Source organism: Trachemys scripta, chromosome 2, assembly GCF_013100865.1.
Source record: "Trachemys scripta elegans isolate TJP31775 chromosome 2, CAS_Tse_1.0, whole genome shotgun sequence".
Lineage (NCBI taxonomy): Eukaryota > Metazoa > Chordata > Testudines > Emydidae > Trachemys > Trachemys scripta.
In genome coordinates this window covers 112,043,761-112,058,279 of record NC_048299.1, presented here as the reverse complement: position 1 = coordinate 112,058,279, position 14,519 = coordinate 112,043,761, and the positions used below count along the sequence as shown (strand labels likewise).

At 43.3% G+C, this 14,519-nt stretch overlaps 2 protein-coding genes across 2 annotated transcripts in view; one reads left to right on the top strand and one right to left on the bottom strand.

Moving 5' to 3' along the window:
- The window catches only part of TRIP13 (thyroid hormone receptor interactor 13), a 41,890-nt gene extending 30,033 nt beyond the window's left edge, over positions 1 to 11,857 (bottom strand). Inside the window, exons 1-3 of the mRNA XM_034761428.1 lie at positions 11,725 to 11,857; positions 8,220 to 8,322; positions 2,522 to 2,687 (exon numbers count right to left, since the gene is read on the bottom strand). Coding sequence (XP_034617319.1) covers positions 2,522 to 2,687; positions 8,220 to 8,320 — 267 coding nt within the window. The 5' untranslated portion in view covers positions 8,321 to 8,322; positions 11,725 to 11,857. The remainder of the gene's footprint in view (positions 1 to 2,521; positions 2,688 to 8,219; positions 8,323 to 11,724) is intronic.
- A 16-nt stretch (positions 11,858 to 11,873) lies between these two features.
- BRD9 (bromodomain containing 9) overlaps positions 11,874 to 14,519 on the top strand; it is a 54,552-nt gene continuing 51,906 nt past the window's right edge. Inside the window, exon 1 of the mRNA XM_034759508.1 lies at positions 11,874 to 12,016. Coding sequence (XP_034615399.1) covers positions 11,941 to 12,016 — 76 coding nt within the window. The 5' untranslated portion in view covers positions 11,874 to 11,940. The remainder of the gene's footprint in view (positions 12,017 to 14,519) is intronic.

The following is a 14,519-nucleotide window of genomic DNA, read 5'->3' as shown; positions in this document are numbered from 1 at the left end:
TGACCAATCAAATGTTGATTAAATATGGTCAAAGTAAAAAATGGTCAAATATTTAATCAAAGCACTAATTTATTAGAACAATAGTAACAAAAAAAGATGGGCAACAATAGGCTTACCCTTAGATAGATACTTATGCCCAATTACAAAAAATTACTTAATTCAGTTATTTTAACTAAGAAAAATGTGAAAATTAAATGATTTTGAAATAATGAAAAAATAATTACTTTTTTAGCAATGTTAGGTTAGCATTTAAATGTGAACTTTATTCAAGATTTAACAGTTAAAAGAGAAAAAATGAAATTAAACAGAAAAACTCACAAAAGTTATTTTTAATAAACTTGTTAGGCAGGCAGCATCTCGCTTTACATTATCTTTTTCTTTATCAGCTTCAACTGCTTCATCTATATCTTTGTCGTCATCATCAAATTCATCAGTATCTCCCTCTTCCTCTTAATCTGATGAATACTGACTAAATTTTTCACCTGCAATTCTCTTCTCTAATCTTAGTGACAGTCACTATCTCCCCAGCAGTGGAAGTCTTCAGTTTATTTCTGATTTTTGAATGGACCATTCCCCAAGCTGACCAATTTTATTTAGTGCACAGAGTGATGTAAATTTTGCCATTGTAACTACAGAGCAAGGACAACCCTTTCCACCATGATAAAGCAAGCGGTTTTGATTCAACAGCTGGTATTGTACTCGATATTGTTTTATGACTGAACAGGCTGCTTCATGCTTTATAATCTGCTGCCTGTCAGATTTGTTCATTTGTATATCTTAAAACATGCAACAGCCACTATTAGGTCACAAGCCGAATCAAATTAGTTATCAGAAAGGTCTGGGCTCAAGAACGTAGGCAGCATTGATGTATGCGAGTGATCACTTGATTTTTTCCATGGTATTATTTTGTCTATTATCTTTCTCTTCAGCTTTTGCAAATGGACTATGTTCAGCCTTTTCACAATGTTTCTTAGTATTTAGGAACTCGTTCTTGGCATCAGACAGTGTAGAACTACCACTTTCCACATTCTGAAAGGATTGAACTATAGTTTCAAGTAGTGAAATGAATTTTGCACCCAAAGACAGCCATCAAGAATATCAGTGAAGATTACTCGGAGCAACATCCAGCTACCCCTTCTTCAACAGCAGCGGATTGAAGAGCCCGCAGGTGCCATCCCCACAGCTCTGATCAGCTGCGGTTCCTGGCCAATGGGAGCTGCGGAGCCAGCACTGGGGGCGGGGGCAGCGTGTGGAGCTTCCCTGATCACCCCTGCTCCTAGTGGCCACAGGGACAAGCTGGCTGCTTCCAGGAGCTGCGCGGCACTGACTGGACTTTTAACAGCAAGGCAACCCCAGCTTCCCCCCGCAGAGGGACAAGCTGCCACTCGCGGCTCCAGCACTGCAGGGGAATGAGGCTCGGGGCTTCTGGCTCACAGCACAGAGATTTGCCGTGGCCTAGATGAAATAAAGCAGCAGACCGGATCAGGCCCGCGGGCTGTAGGTTCCCCACTCCTGACTTAAATATTAACTTTATACAGATGACATTTTTAAAAGACTAAAGAGTCTTAAATGGAGGAGACTCCCCAAGCAGAGTGGCTGTCTCGTATGCTCCAGCAGGATGGTTAGACTCCTTCGAACATTTACACTACCTATTGTAGCCATGAATCGTCTCGTTCATACACATGTCTACTCCTTTGAATCCTCCTCATATTTTAGCCTCAACAACATCCTATGACAATAAGTTATACAGGTTAAATACCTATTGCATTTCCATTTACCAGTTTTAAATTTGGCAGCCTTTTAATTTTGTTAGTGTTCCATTGTTCTAGTGTTATGTGACAGGGTAAATATAGTTTTACCTATTGAAATCAGACATTTTGTCTGTCACCTGAAGAATCATACTACTTTTCTGGTCGATTCAGAAAGAACCAGACACACAGAATTAAACTTGGAAAACAGGTTGTAAGTGTGGGTATTTTCAGGATTTGTACTACTACACCATTATTTTTACTATACCATATTTTCTCCATCTTTTTGCTCCAATGAAACAATGTTACATAGCAAAAGGGATAAATTTGTTTAATTGAAAATATGAGAGCATGATACTGCATCACCAGGAGATGAACTAAAATTTGTGTTTTTCTGCTAGTATATCTCAATGCCTATCTTTTGCCTGTTGATATACACCTCCTTTGTAAAAACTGCATACACATTTGTTTGCTTCTTGGGGAGAAGAAAAGAAATAATTCTTGGAAATTTGTATCCATCTTTTACGGTGCAGTGATTGCTGCTGTACTTGTTCCTGACTTAGGTTTTACACATGCAAGGCTATGACCATTTTGAAAGAAACAAAAATAAAACATACAATATCAGAAATAATTGACTCTGAGAATACAGGAGGGTAAAGATAAGAGTAAGCTTAAACAAACAGATTACTATAATTTAATCTGATTTAATAGCAAGTTGATAACATTTTTCTATAAAAAGCGTATCCTTTTTATATTTACAAAAATTTGATTACCTGTCTTTCTTTCAGTTTTAGCTCTGTGTCCACAATTGACACAGACTGCACATTGTTGTTCAGAAAACCATCATCAAACTCAGTCCATGTGTAATCACCAAAAACGATGTTATGTCTGTTTAGCAGCTTTAAGACACTCAGCCTGATATCTTCTTTCTTTGAGGTGCTAATAAGAGAGAAACAACATTATTTATTAAACATCAGTGATATGCCTGGCAGCGTGCAAGATTAATATACCTACAAAGAGCTTTATTAAAAAAAAAAAAAAAAAAAAAAAAAAAAAAAAAAAGGGGCTTTCCCCCCAAAGGGCTTAGAAACAGAACACGGAAAATACTGACTTTTTCTAGAAGAAAAAGTGTTCTAATTAGGGCTGTCAATCTCAGTTAACTCACACGATTAACTCAAAAAAATAAATCGCGATTAATCGCACTGTTAAACAATAGAATGCCAATTGAAATTTTTTAAATATTTTCTGATTTTTTTCTACATTTTCAAATATATTGATTTCTATTACAACACAGAATACCAAGTGTACACTGCTCACTTTATATTATTTTTATTACAAATATTTGCACTGTAAAAATGATAAATGGTATTTTTCAGTTCACCTCATACAAGTACTGTAGTGCAGTCTCTTTATCGTGAAAGTGCAACTTACAAATGTAGTTTTTTTTGTTACGACTGCTCTCAAAAACAAAACAAACAATGTAAAACCTTAGAGCCTACAAGTCCACTCAGTCCTACTTCTTGTTCAGCCAATCGCTAAGAGAAACAAATTTGTTTACATTTACGGGAGATAATGTTGCCGGCTTCTTATTTACAATGTCACCTAAAAGTGAGAACAGGTGTTCACATGGCACTTTTGTAGCCGGCATTGCAAGGTATTTACGTGCCAGATTGCTGAACATTCGTATGCCCCTTCATGCTTTGGCCACCATTCCAGAGGACATGCTTCCATGCTGATGATGCTCATTAAAAAATAATGCATTAATTAAATTTGTGACTGAACTCCTTGGGGGAGAACTGTATATCTTTGGCTCTGTTTTACCCACATTCTGCCATACATTTCACGTTATAGCAGTCTCGAATGATGACCCAGCACGTTTGTTTTAAGAATACTTTCACAGCAGATTGGACAAAACACAAAGATACCAATGTGAGATTTCTAAAAATAGCTACAGCATTCGACCCAAGGTTTAAGAATCAGAAGTGCCTTCTAAAATCTGAGAGGGATGACGTGTGGAGCATGCTTTCAGATGTCTTAAAAGAGCAACACTCCAGTGCAGAAACTATGAAATCCGAACCACCAAAAAAGAAAAAACCTTCTGTTGGTGGCATCGGACTCAGATAATGAAAATGAACATGCATTGGTTCGCTCCACTTTGGATGGTTATCAAGCAGAACCCATCTTCAGCATGGACGTATGTCCTGTGGAATGGTGGTTGAAGATGAAAGGACATATGAATTTTTAGTGAATCTGGCACGTAAATATCTTGCGACGCCAGCTACAACAGTGCCATGAAAACGCCTGTTCTCACTTTCAGGAGACACCATAAACAAGAAGCAGGAGGCATTATCTCCTGCAAATTGTAACCAAATTTGTTTATCTGAGCAGACTTGTAGGCTCTAAAATTTTACATTATTTTATTTTTGAATGCAGGTTTTTTTTTGTAAATAATTCTACATTTGTAAGTTCAATTTTCATGATAAAGGGATTGCACTCCAGTACTTGTATTAGGTGAATTGAAAAATACTATTTCTTTGTTTTTTTACAGGGCAAATATTTGTAATCCAAAATAAATATAAAGTGAGCACTGTACACTTTGTATTGTGTTGTAATTGAAATCAATATATTTGAAAATGAAGAAAACAGGCAAAAATATTTAATTATATTATTGTTTAATTGCGTGATTAATTTTTTTAATCAAGCAATTAATTCTTTTAATTGCTTGACAGCCCTAGTTCTAATACTTGCCAAAAATTAAGTTGTCAGAAAGTACTAGCAGAAGCTGCACTGTAACAGCTCGACATAAGAGTTACTCCTGGGGGAATTCTGCACCAAAAAATTAAAAATACTGCACACAATATTTTAAAATTCTGCATATTTTGTCAAAACAACACTATATAATCATGCCAGTTTACATTATTTTGGTAATTTATTTCAAAATACCTTTCAGCAACTGTGTCTTGTAACAGTACGGACACAAAAAAAATTCCTCCAGGAGTAGAGAGCTAAGGAAACTCTTATGACAACCCAGTTCCTGTTTCTCTGCCCCCACCTCCCAGAACCTAGCAGGGGGCCAGGCAACCATACCCCCTCTCCCCAGAGCCAGCTGCAGGGCACCCCCAGCCCAGACACTCGCACGTACTCCCTACCCCTCAGAGCCCAGCCACAGGATACCCAGACCCCAGCTGTGCCCCCCAGCCCAGACACTCACCATCCCCCACAGCTGCGCCCCCCCAGCCCAGACACTTGCCGTCCTCGTCCCCCACCCAGCCCTGGAATCCAGAGGGAACAACAGCCTGAAGCTGGATCCTGGGCTTGTATGGAGATTCCTGCATGCTGCCTACTTCCTTCAGGGTGTACTAAAAAACTGCAGCTGCCAGGAACCCTCCAGCTCCCACTCCCACCCCGTCAGTGTCTTCTATTTGCAAACTGTGCTCTGCCGGGTCCAGTGACCCTAGTGGCGGTCAGCAGCTTTCCAGTCCATTTCTGTGGAGGAAAAGGAAATTCTGCACAAATGCATTCATTTCTGCACAAATTCTGCATGTGCAGTGGCACAGAATTGCCCCAGAAGTAAAGAGTCAGGTTTAAAGTATGTGTGTTTACTTGTGTGTGTGAAACTTAATGGTCATATACCAGAGGAAAAACTGCTACTAACCTGTTCTGTAACTGTTGTTCTTTGAATTATGTTTCATGTATATTCCACGTAAGGTATATTCACACTCAGTTAGCACCTGAGATTTTTCCCTTAGCAGTACCCAGCAGGGCACCTCATGAGCTCTCTGCTGCCTCGTGCTGCTACACAATCGTATAAAGGCCAGAGTGCGTGCCCTCCTCCCCCGAGTTCCTTCTTACCAGACAGACTCCAATACAGAGGGGAAGGAGGGTGGGTCATGGAATGATCATACACAACACATCTCAAAGAACATCAGTTACAGGTTAGTAACCATGTTTTCTTCTTCCAGTGATTCCACACATCCATTCCACTTCAGTCCAAAAAGGTGGGATCACAGTTTACCCAAATAATGATGGAGGGACTACACACACATCCAAATCTGGCACTCTCTCTAGACTGTTAAAAAAAAATAGCACCATGACATGCAAAAATATGTACTGATGACCAAGTTAAAGTTCTACAAATGTCCAGTATAGGTACTTTAGCTAGAAAAGCAGCAGAGGCTGCATGCAATCTTGTTGAATATGTTAGCTCCCTGCTTGTCAGAATTACACTGCCATATTGTAGCACAAACACATACAGGAGGAAATGCACAACAAAGTTCTTTGGGATGAGACTGGAAGGCCCTACATCCTGTGCACAGTTGCTACAAACAGTTGTGAGGATGACCTAAATGGTTTAGTCTTATGCAAGTAAAATACAAATACTCCCCTAACATCTGTGTGGCATCTCTTCACCATTATGAGTAAGAGGGTTAGGAAAGAAAGTTGATAAATACATTGCCTGATTGATGTGGAAATGAGAAGCCACTCTGGTGACAGACTTTGGATGAAGGTGTAAGTATACCCTGTCCTTGTAAGAGACTGTATATGATGGATCAGACACCAGGGGTCTCAATTCTCCTACTCTCCTTGCTAAGGTAATTGCCACCAAAAAGGTTAAAGTTACTGAAAGATGCAGCAAAAAACAAATTGCCAGAGGTTCAAAGGGTGGATCCATTAGCTTTGTTAACACCATGTTTAAGCTCCTCTACTTGGGAATATAAACTTGGCCCAAACCCTTCAAAAACGTGAGTTAGGTAGGATTGGAGAAAAGTGGACAATTATGAAATGGAAGATGAAAAGCAGAGTGAGGGGCTAGGTACACCCAGATGGACCAATTGGAAGACTTCAGGTATAACAAATAGCCCAGCGCATGTTATATTGGAGCCTGGACCAGACAAATACTTTTTTGTTGAGACCACAAAGAAAATAATTTCCACTTCACAGGTAAGTATCTAGAAGTAAGTTTTCTTCTATTCAGGAGAATATCCCTTGAACAGACCTCCTCCAAAGTATAAATGATGGAGCACCCACACTGTATGGCTAAGAGCATATGGGTTGTGATGAGGGAGGGGCCCATGGTCTTGTGAGATCAAGGCTGGTTCTGGAGGCCTGCTTGAGAGAATCAGCAGAGAGGAAAATCAATGGTGGTCAGGCCATGCCAGTGCTATGAGGATCATGCAAGCATGACCCTGTTTGATTTTTAACACCACTCTGGGTAGGAGCAGAGCCAGAGAGGATGCATACATGAGATTATCTTCCCAGGACAAAAGGAAGGCATCCGCCAGAGACCCTGGACTATGACCTGCACATGAACAAAATTGAGGACAATTCCTGTTGTGTCAAGTTGCAAACAGGCTTACGTGGTGAATCCCACAGGCTTGAAAAATAAGTCATACATTAATTCTTCAACACTGAATAGAAAAATTCTTCAAAAACCAGAGCAAAAGAAACTAAGATAATGTATTGTTTGTACATACAAATGACTGTTTTCATGTCCTTTATAAACATACTAAGGTGATGTCTCCCTTGTAGACAGTACATTTTCACTGATTTAAATTTTTTTTTTTTTTTAAATTCAGAACTATTAAGGGAATACGGATGTCTGTTTCCAGAAATTATCTTGCCCAACACTACTCACTCCTTTAACTTAATAATCTGATGACCCGTTCAACCCATTTTATTTAAAATGAAAATAACCTTAATTTGCCTATACAAGAAAAAGTGAAAGCTGTAAAAATTGGAATACCAAAGCCAAAACACTTGGTTTCAAAAAACATTAAAAGTTATTAAACAACAATGTTCTGTCACATAACTTTTAAGTCCAAAGTACTTAAAAGCTAGGAAACGAATAGTTATAGACTGCATAAATCTTGTATGGACCACACAACATATTATTTGGCAGCCAAGTTCTATTTCAACACAATAAAACTAACTCTGACCCAAAATAAATAGACTATCATATCTAATCTAAAAAAATAAACAACCTTCTTCCAGAAAAAAACCATCAAATTATATATGAACACTTTAGACAATGAGCCTCACACGTAAGTTTACATATATGTAATTTTGCCACCCTGACAATGTCATGATTTTTGTTATTAGATATGTATATTATTCTCATGAAAAAAGTTACATCCTTAATAGTTGATATTTAGCAGTTGATTGCAATAATGTCAATATTCAGATAGTAATATCAAGATAACAATATATTAAATAAAATCCAAGGTCCAAGTTAAGTTTGTAGAATGCACATTTCTTGAAAAGAATAAGAAGATTAATATATGGGTGGTGCAAGTTTTTTTTTACCCTTTAGTGAATTGGTTTTGTTGTTGGTGTGATAGGTAAGCACACTTATTTAACCACCTTTACTCGTTTTTGAAATGAAGCTTATGTTTTGGAAAACCTACTAAGTTCTTGTGACGTATGTTAGACTTCATTCATATACCTCTGAAATGGTCACAATATAAAACAAACCTGTTTGATTTCTGATGAACTTCTACATGTATCTGCACAGAATCACACACATTTGGAAGTGCCTGTTTTAAATCACCAGCTGCCTCATCCATTTTATTCATTCCTAAAAAGAAAATATACAACAGTGTTTACTAAAAAAGTGCCTCCAATGGCACTTACTTTGAAGAGTTGTTAAAACATCAGAATGATAAAGCATTTGCCCCATTCTAATAATAATTAGGCCAAGTTAATATTTATGGAACGCCAGTGGGAATGTGAATCTGTGGCTATTACGCTTTCTAGAGGAAAGGGATGTTTATCATAAATTGAAAAAAAGTGACGGAAAGATTAAAAAAAACCACAAGGGTTTCGTAACATAACAGTTCAAGCAGTTTTCAGAGGGGTAACAGTTCAAGCAGTAATACTCAAATTCAGGCAAACATATACAAACTTCTATACCCCAGTCCACAACTCTAAATGAATTACATTAGCTTTCAGCAATTTACATCTACAAACTGCTCTATAAACTCATTATTCTGTTGCATTAATTTAGATGAAATATAGGTGTTAAAAATATTAGCATAACCCAGTCACTGTCCAACATTAAACAGTGTTAAACAGGGTTCAGGAAACAGACATCTCAGCCTGCTTAGTACCATGGCAAACCACACCGTTAACATTCTTTTAACCTTTTATTAAAGAAAAAAACAGTTAAAGCATTTGAAATGTAAAATATTAAGTGAGTGTTTCATATTTAACAACATTTTTCTTCCCTCTTTCCCTTTATCTGGAGAGGGAATTTTAGAAGGAAAACTACCATTGTTTGACGAGTATCAGGGGGTAGCCGTGTTAGTCTGTATCTACAAAAACAACAAGGAGTCTGGTGGCACCTTAAAGACTAACAGATTTATTTGGGCATAAGCTTTCGTGAGTAAAAACCTCACTTCTTCGGATGCATAGAGTGAAAGCCATTGTTTGAGTCTCTTGTAAGCTGGTATATAAAAAAAAATGGTAACAACTGTCCTATTAGGGAAGAGAAAAGAAGTTAGTTGAGATGGGCTGGAGCTTTTGTTAAAGTCTGATCTTGTTTCATCCCAGGTGGTGTTCGGGATTCAGTTGGAATCAGCAGAGGTTGATGTAATCTGGCTTCTCTCTTTGGCCCAGTCTAGCCAGGACATCTCTCAGGATTAGGATGAAGGTCTGGGGTCCCAGGAGATGGTGGGGATGTAGCCATAGGCGTCAACTTTCCCTCTTTGCCGTGGGTGCTCGACCCCTCCCTTTCCCCCGGCCCTGCCCCAGTCCCGGCTCTTCCCCGCCCCCATTCCAACCCCTTCCCCGAAGTCCCCAACCCAACTCCGCCTCCTCCCTGCCCCTATTCCAACTCCTTCCCCAAATCCCCGCCCTGGCCCCACCTCCTCCCCTGAGCATGCCACGTTCCCACTCCTCCCCCTCCCCCCGAGAGCATGCTAACGCCGCTGCCAAAACCAGCTGTTTGCCGGCTGCCAGGCAGGAAGGGCTGGGAGGCACGCAGAGGAGCGGGGACGCGGCACATTCATGGAGGGGGAGGAGGTGGGGCAGGGGGAGCTTGGCTGCCGGTGGGTGCAGAGCACCCACTAATTTTTCCCCGTGGGTGCTCCAGCCCCGGAGCACCCATGGAGTCAGTGCCTATGGATGCAGCCAAGATGGTGAAGTCTCTCCTTCCCCTCCTCCCCCCCCAAAGTCTCTTTCTTTAAGGGCCCAAAAAAGGAGTGGTGGGTGAAACAGTCCATCCCCTCATTATTTTGTCCACCAATTAGGCCTAGTTCACCCAGCAGTTGTGGCTGAAGCATACAATGACTGTGCTTCTACTCAGAGCACCACGACATGCCCCTGCCCAGTCCAACTATGGCATCTGGCAAGAGGACACCTGAGAACAGTACTGAGAGTACATCTACACTGCTGTTTAAAACTCGCAGCAGCGAATGTCAGAGCCCAAGTCTACAGCCTGTAGACTTGTGCTCAGGCTAAAAACAGCAGTATAGATATTCAGGCGCTGGTCGGAGCTTGGGCTCCTTGGTCTATCCCTGTAGATGTGCTGCCAAATGTTTTAAAATGCAGCATAGATCACGCAGTGAGACTGAATCAATGCAGAGGTGGACTCTTCTGTGCTTTACAAATGAGACACTAGGTCAGGGGTGGGCAAACTTTTTGGGCCAAGGGCCACATCTGTGTGTGGAAATTGTATGCAGGGCCGGGGCAGGGGGTTGAGGTGCAGGAGGAGTGTGGGGTGTGGGAGGGGGTGCAGTGTGCAGGAAGGGGCTCAGGGCAAGGGATTGGGGCAGAGGAAGGGTGCTGAGTGTGTGAGGGGGCTTGGAAGGGGGTTGGGGTGAAGGAGGGGTGCGGAGTGTGTGAGGGGGCTTGGAAGGGGGTTGGGGTGAAGGAGGGGTGCGGAGTGCAGGACGGGGCTCAGGGCAGGGAGTTGGGGTACAGGAGGGGTTTGGGCTCCGGCCCAGCACCGCTTACATAAAGCGGCTCCAAGGTGGCAGCGGCGCGGACGAGGGAAGACTCCCTGCATACCTGCCTGCCCTGGCCCCACACTGCACCACTCCAGGAAGTGCTGCGGTCCCTGGGTAAGGCGGGGCAGAGGGCTCCGCATGTGCTGCCCTTGCCACACCTCCAGGTACCTCCGCCAAAGCTTCCATTGGTCACAGTTCCCTGTTCCCATCCAATGGGAGCTGCGGGGGGCAGTGCCTGGGGACAAGGGCAACGTACAGAGCCCTCTGCCCCCCCCGGGGGCCGCAGGGACGTGGTGCCAGCTACTTCTGAGAGCAGCACAGGGCCTGTAGCGCCACTGGGGCAGGGCCAGTGTAACCACTAGGCGAACTAGGCAACCACCTACGGCGCCAAGATTTGGGGGCACCAAAAGCAAATTTTTTTTTACACTACAGTGGAGTCACATCTTACGCGGCGGTTAGGTTCGAAGGTCGGCGCATAAGAGAAAAATCATGTATAGTGAAAATTACCATAAAGTACAGTACACACAATATACACTAGAACAGGGATCCTCAACCTACAGCACCCTGAACCCCAGAGCGGCAGCGGGCTCAGTGGCGGCCGGGACCTGCAGCCTGTCATTAAAAAAATATTGCCCACCCCTGCTTTATAGCCGTTAGACACAGTCGTCTATTATTTAATTGCATTAGCGTCTCTGTTGGACCTTCACGCCAACCGAGTTACGCCCTTGCCCGGCAGGGCGCCTCGGGCTGACCCGACCAGGCACCACCACGTGCGAACGCGATGCCGTGTCTACACCAGGGGCTGCGCGGAGGCTGCTCGGTGGCAGAGGACACAGGCGGATCCCGAGGACACCGCACAGGCCGCTGTAGGGACGGGCCGGGCCGGGCTACGCTGCCCGCTGCCAGGGAGGCGCCGGCCCGGGCTGCTCAGCTCCACGGAGCCCCTTGGCTCCCAGCGCGGAGATCGCCCCGCAGCCGGCACCGGAGTCCCCGTCCCGGACGATCCCCCGCCGCCCGCTCCCCCAACGTACCGCTCCGCGCGCCGCTGCAAGGAGGGGCTGGGCTCGGCTCGCGCACCAGAAGCAGCTGCCGTCGCTACTTTTGGAAAAACGCGGGGAGGGGAACCCCGCCCCCTGCCCCGGAAGTTCATGCTCCCGGCCGACCCCCTTACCCGGAAGGGCATCTCCGGACTCGCTTCCGGTGGGACCTGAGTGGCGGCGGCTGTTTCCGGCCGCGGCGGGGCCACCATGGGCAAGAAGCACAAAAAGCACAAGACGGAGAAGGCGGAATGGCGCTCGGCCGCCGCGCCCCCCACCTACAGCGGTGAGTCACGGGGCGGCGGGGCCCTTCGCTGCCTCCTCAGCCCGCGGGACTCGCGACGCTGTTTCATGGCCGGCGCCGCGCGGGGACACGGGAGAGCTGGTGTCGCTCGGGCGGCGCGTTGTGCTGGGGCTGTCCCCTCGCTGCGCGCGGCCGGCCCTGCTCGCCGGGGCGGTTTGCGGCTGTAAATAGACGGGCAGGAATCGGCCAAATGAACAGCAGCAACCGACGTGCGGGGCTGGAGACCCCAGCGCTAGCCCCGAGCCCAGCTCTCGCTTCACGCTGCGGAGTCAAGCGACGAGTCGCTTTCATCCCTAATGCTGTACCTTGCAATGTACTTACGTGCGCTAGGGAGAGCCCCGCAAGATCCTGTGGAGTCAGCAGGGCTCTGCAGCACCCTACCCTAGCAGAGCCCAGCACCACATTCGTGCACTCCTTGGGGACAGGTTTCAGAGTAGTAGCCCTGTTAGTCTGTATCAGCAAGTGTCTCTGCAGTCTCTTCTCACCCACCTTCTCTCTCTAACATCCTAGGTTCAACACAAACACAGCAAAGTAAAGTCTTTTGTATTTAGGTGCTTATCACAGTTTCCCTCTATGTTTGATGACATACATAACTCTTCAGGGAGCTGAGGAGTTACATACACCTGTTAAAGAAAACGTTTCCCATAAAAAAATTGAACTGTTATATTTAAAAGAACAGGTGCACTAATTGATGATAGAGCCTGAAAAAAAGGAGAGATTGATTTAAATCCGAGCAGTTTAAATCACCAATTTCAATCATGGTTTAAATCAGCAAGCAGGAAACCTTGGTTTAAATCATCTGTCTTAATTGTGTTTTTGCATTTTAACTTTAGTTAGTTTTTTAAAGAAATGTTGATTCTCATGGGTTGGTAACAATTAAAACATGAGTACTTGTGGCACCTTAGAGACTAACAAATCTATTAGAGCATAAGCTTTCGTGGACTACAGCCCACTTCTTCGGATGCATATAGAGCGAAACATATATTGAGGAAAGAACAGGAGTACTTGTGGCACCTTAGAGACTAACAAATTTATTAGAGCATAAGCTTTCGTGGACTACAGCCCACTTCTTTGGATGCATATAGAGTGAAACATATATTGGTAAGACAACTCCCACCTGTTCATGCTATCTGTATGTGTGTGTATATATATACCGTCCCAATATATGTTTCACTCTATATGCATACCGAAGAAGTGGGCTGTAGTCCACGAAAGCTTATGCTCTAATAAATTTGTTAGTCTCTAAGGTGCCACAAGTACTCCTGTTCTTTTTGCAGATACAGACTAACACTGCTGCTACTTTGAAACCTGTCATTAAAACATGTTGACTTACAGCTAAAGATAGCTCTGCGCTAAAATTGGTACTTCATTTTGCTAGCTAGGGCAACATGCTACATCTATACATATGTAAGCAATTATATAGGTTAACATACATTTAATTAGATTCTTATTTTTTCATTTCTTCTATTAGAAAATGGTGAATTGCATTTATTAAATTAATTTTTTACTTGTGATTTGTGATAAGCTGTACTGGGATGAATATTGGAATTCATTTTAAAATGCGCAAAAAAGCAACATCTTATTTTTTAAATTAATTTTTTAAATTGTCTTCAATATGCTGATTATGTAATTATTTTATTAAAACCTGTTTTGCATTTAAGACTGATTTATTAAACAAAGGAAGTAATTGGTAAATTGAGCTGGTTGTGTCTGGTCACTGTGTTCTTCAAGGTTTTATAAATAAGGCCTGGTCTACAGTAAAAAATTAGGTCGGTTTAACTACATCAGTCCAAGGGTTTGAAAAATCTACATGTAGACAGAAAGTCCCCATGTAGACAGTGCTAGGCAATGGAATAATTCTTCTGTCGACCTAGCTACCTCTCTTGGGGAGGTGGATTACCTACGTTGATAGTAGAACCTTCCCATCTGCGTATGTAGTGTCTATGTTTAAATGCTACAGTGGCACAGCTGCAGAGTTTTAAGTGTAGACAAGCCCTAGTAGTTCTCATCTTCTCACACTAAGGATTTGTCTATACTACCAAGTTTTGTTGACAAAGGTTATGTCGACACCTAAAAGTCGACAAAACAAAAATCACCAAAGGGTGTTCACACTTGCTCCATCTGTCGACAGATCACGTCCACATTGGGGACACCATCATAAATCAACAGGGTGAGCAATGCACCGTGGGTACGTATCCCACAGTGCAGCATTGTGGGAAGGAAGAGCTGATCGCTGCGCATCTTGGGATTCTCTCCTAGTTCTCCCACAGCCCCCTCAGCTGCCGAGAGCAGCATCATGAATATGTGAGCTCTCCATGTTAAGGAATGGCAAAGCAGCACAGCAGTCTGTTCCCCTCCACCTACAGCAGCAGTCTGCCTGCTGCTGTGTTCCTACTTCAGGGCAGAACAGGAGCATTCCAGTGATTTGCTCTCCATATCGGAGCAGCACACAGATAATTCTCGGAGCTTTGAAAGGGGAGGGGCG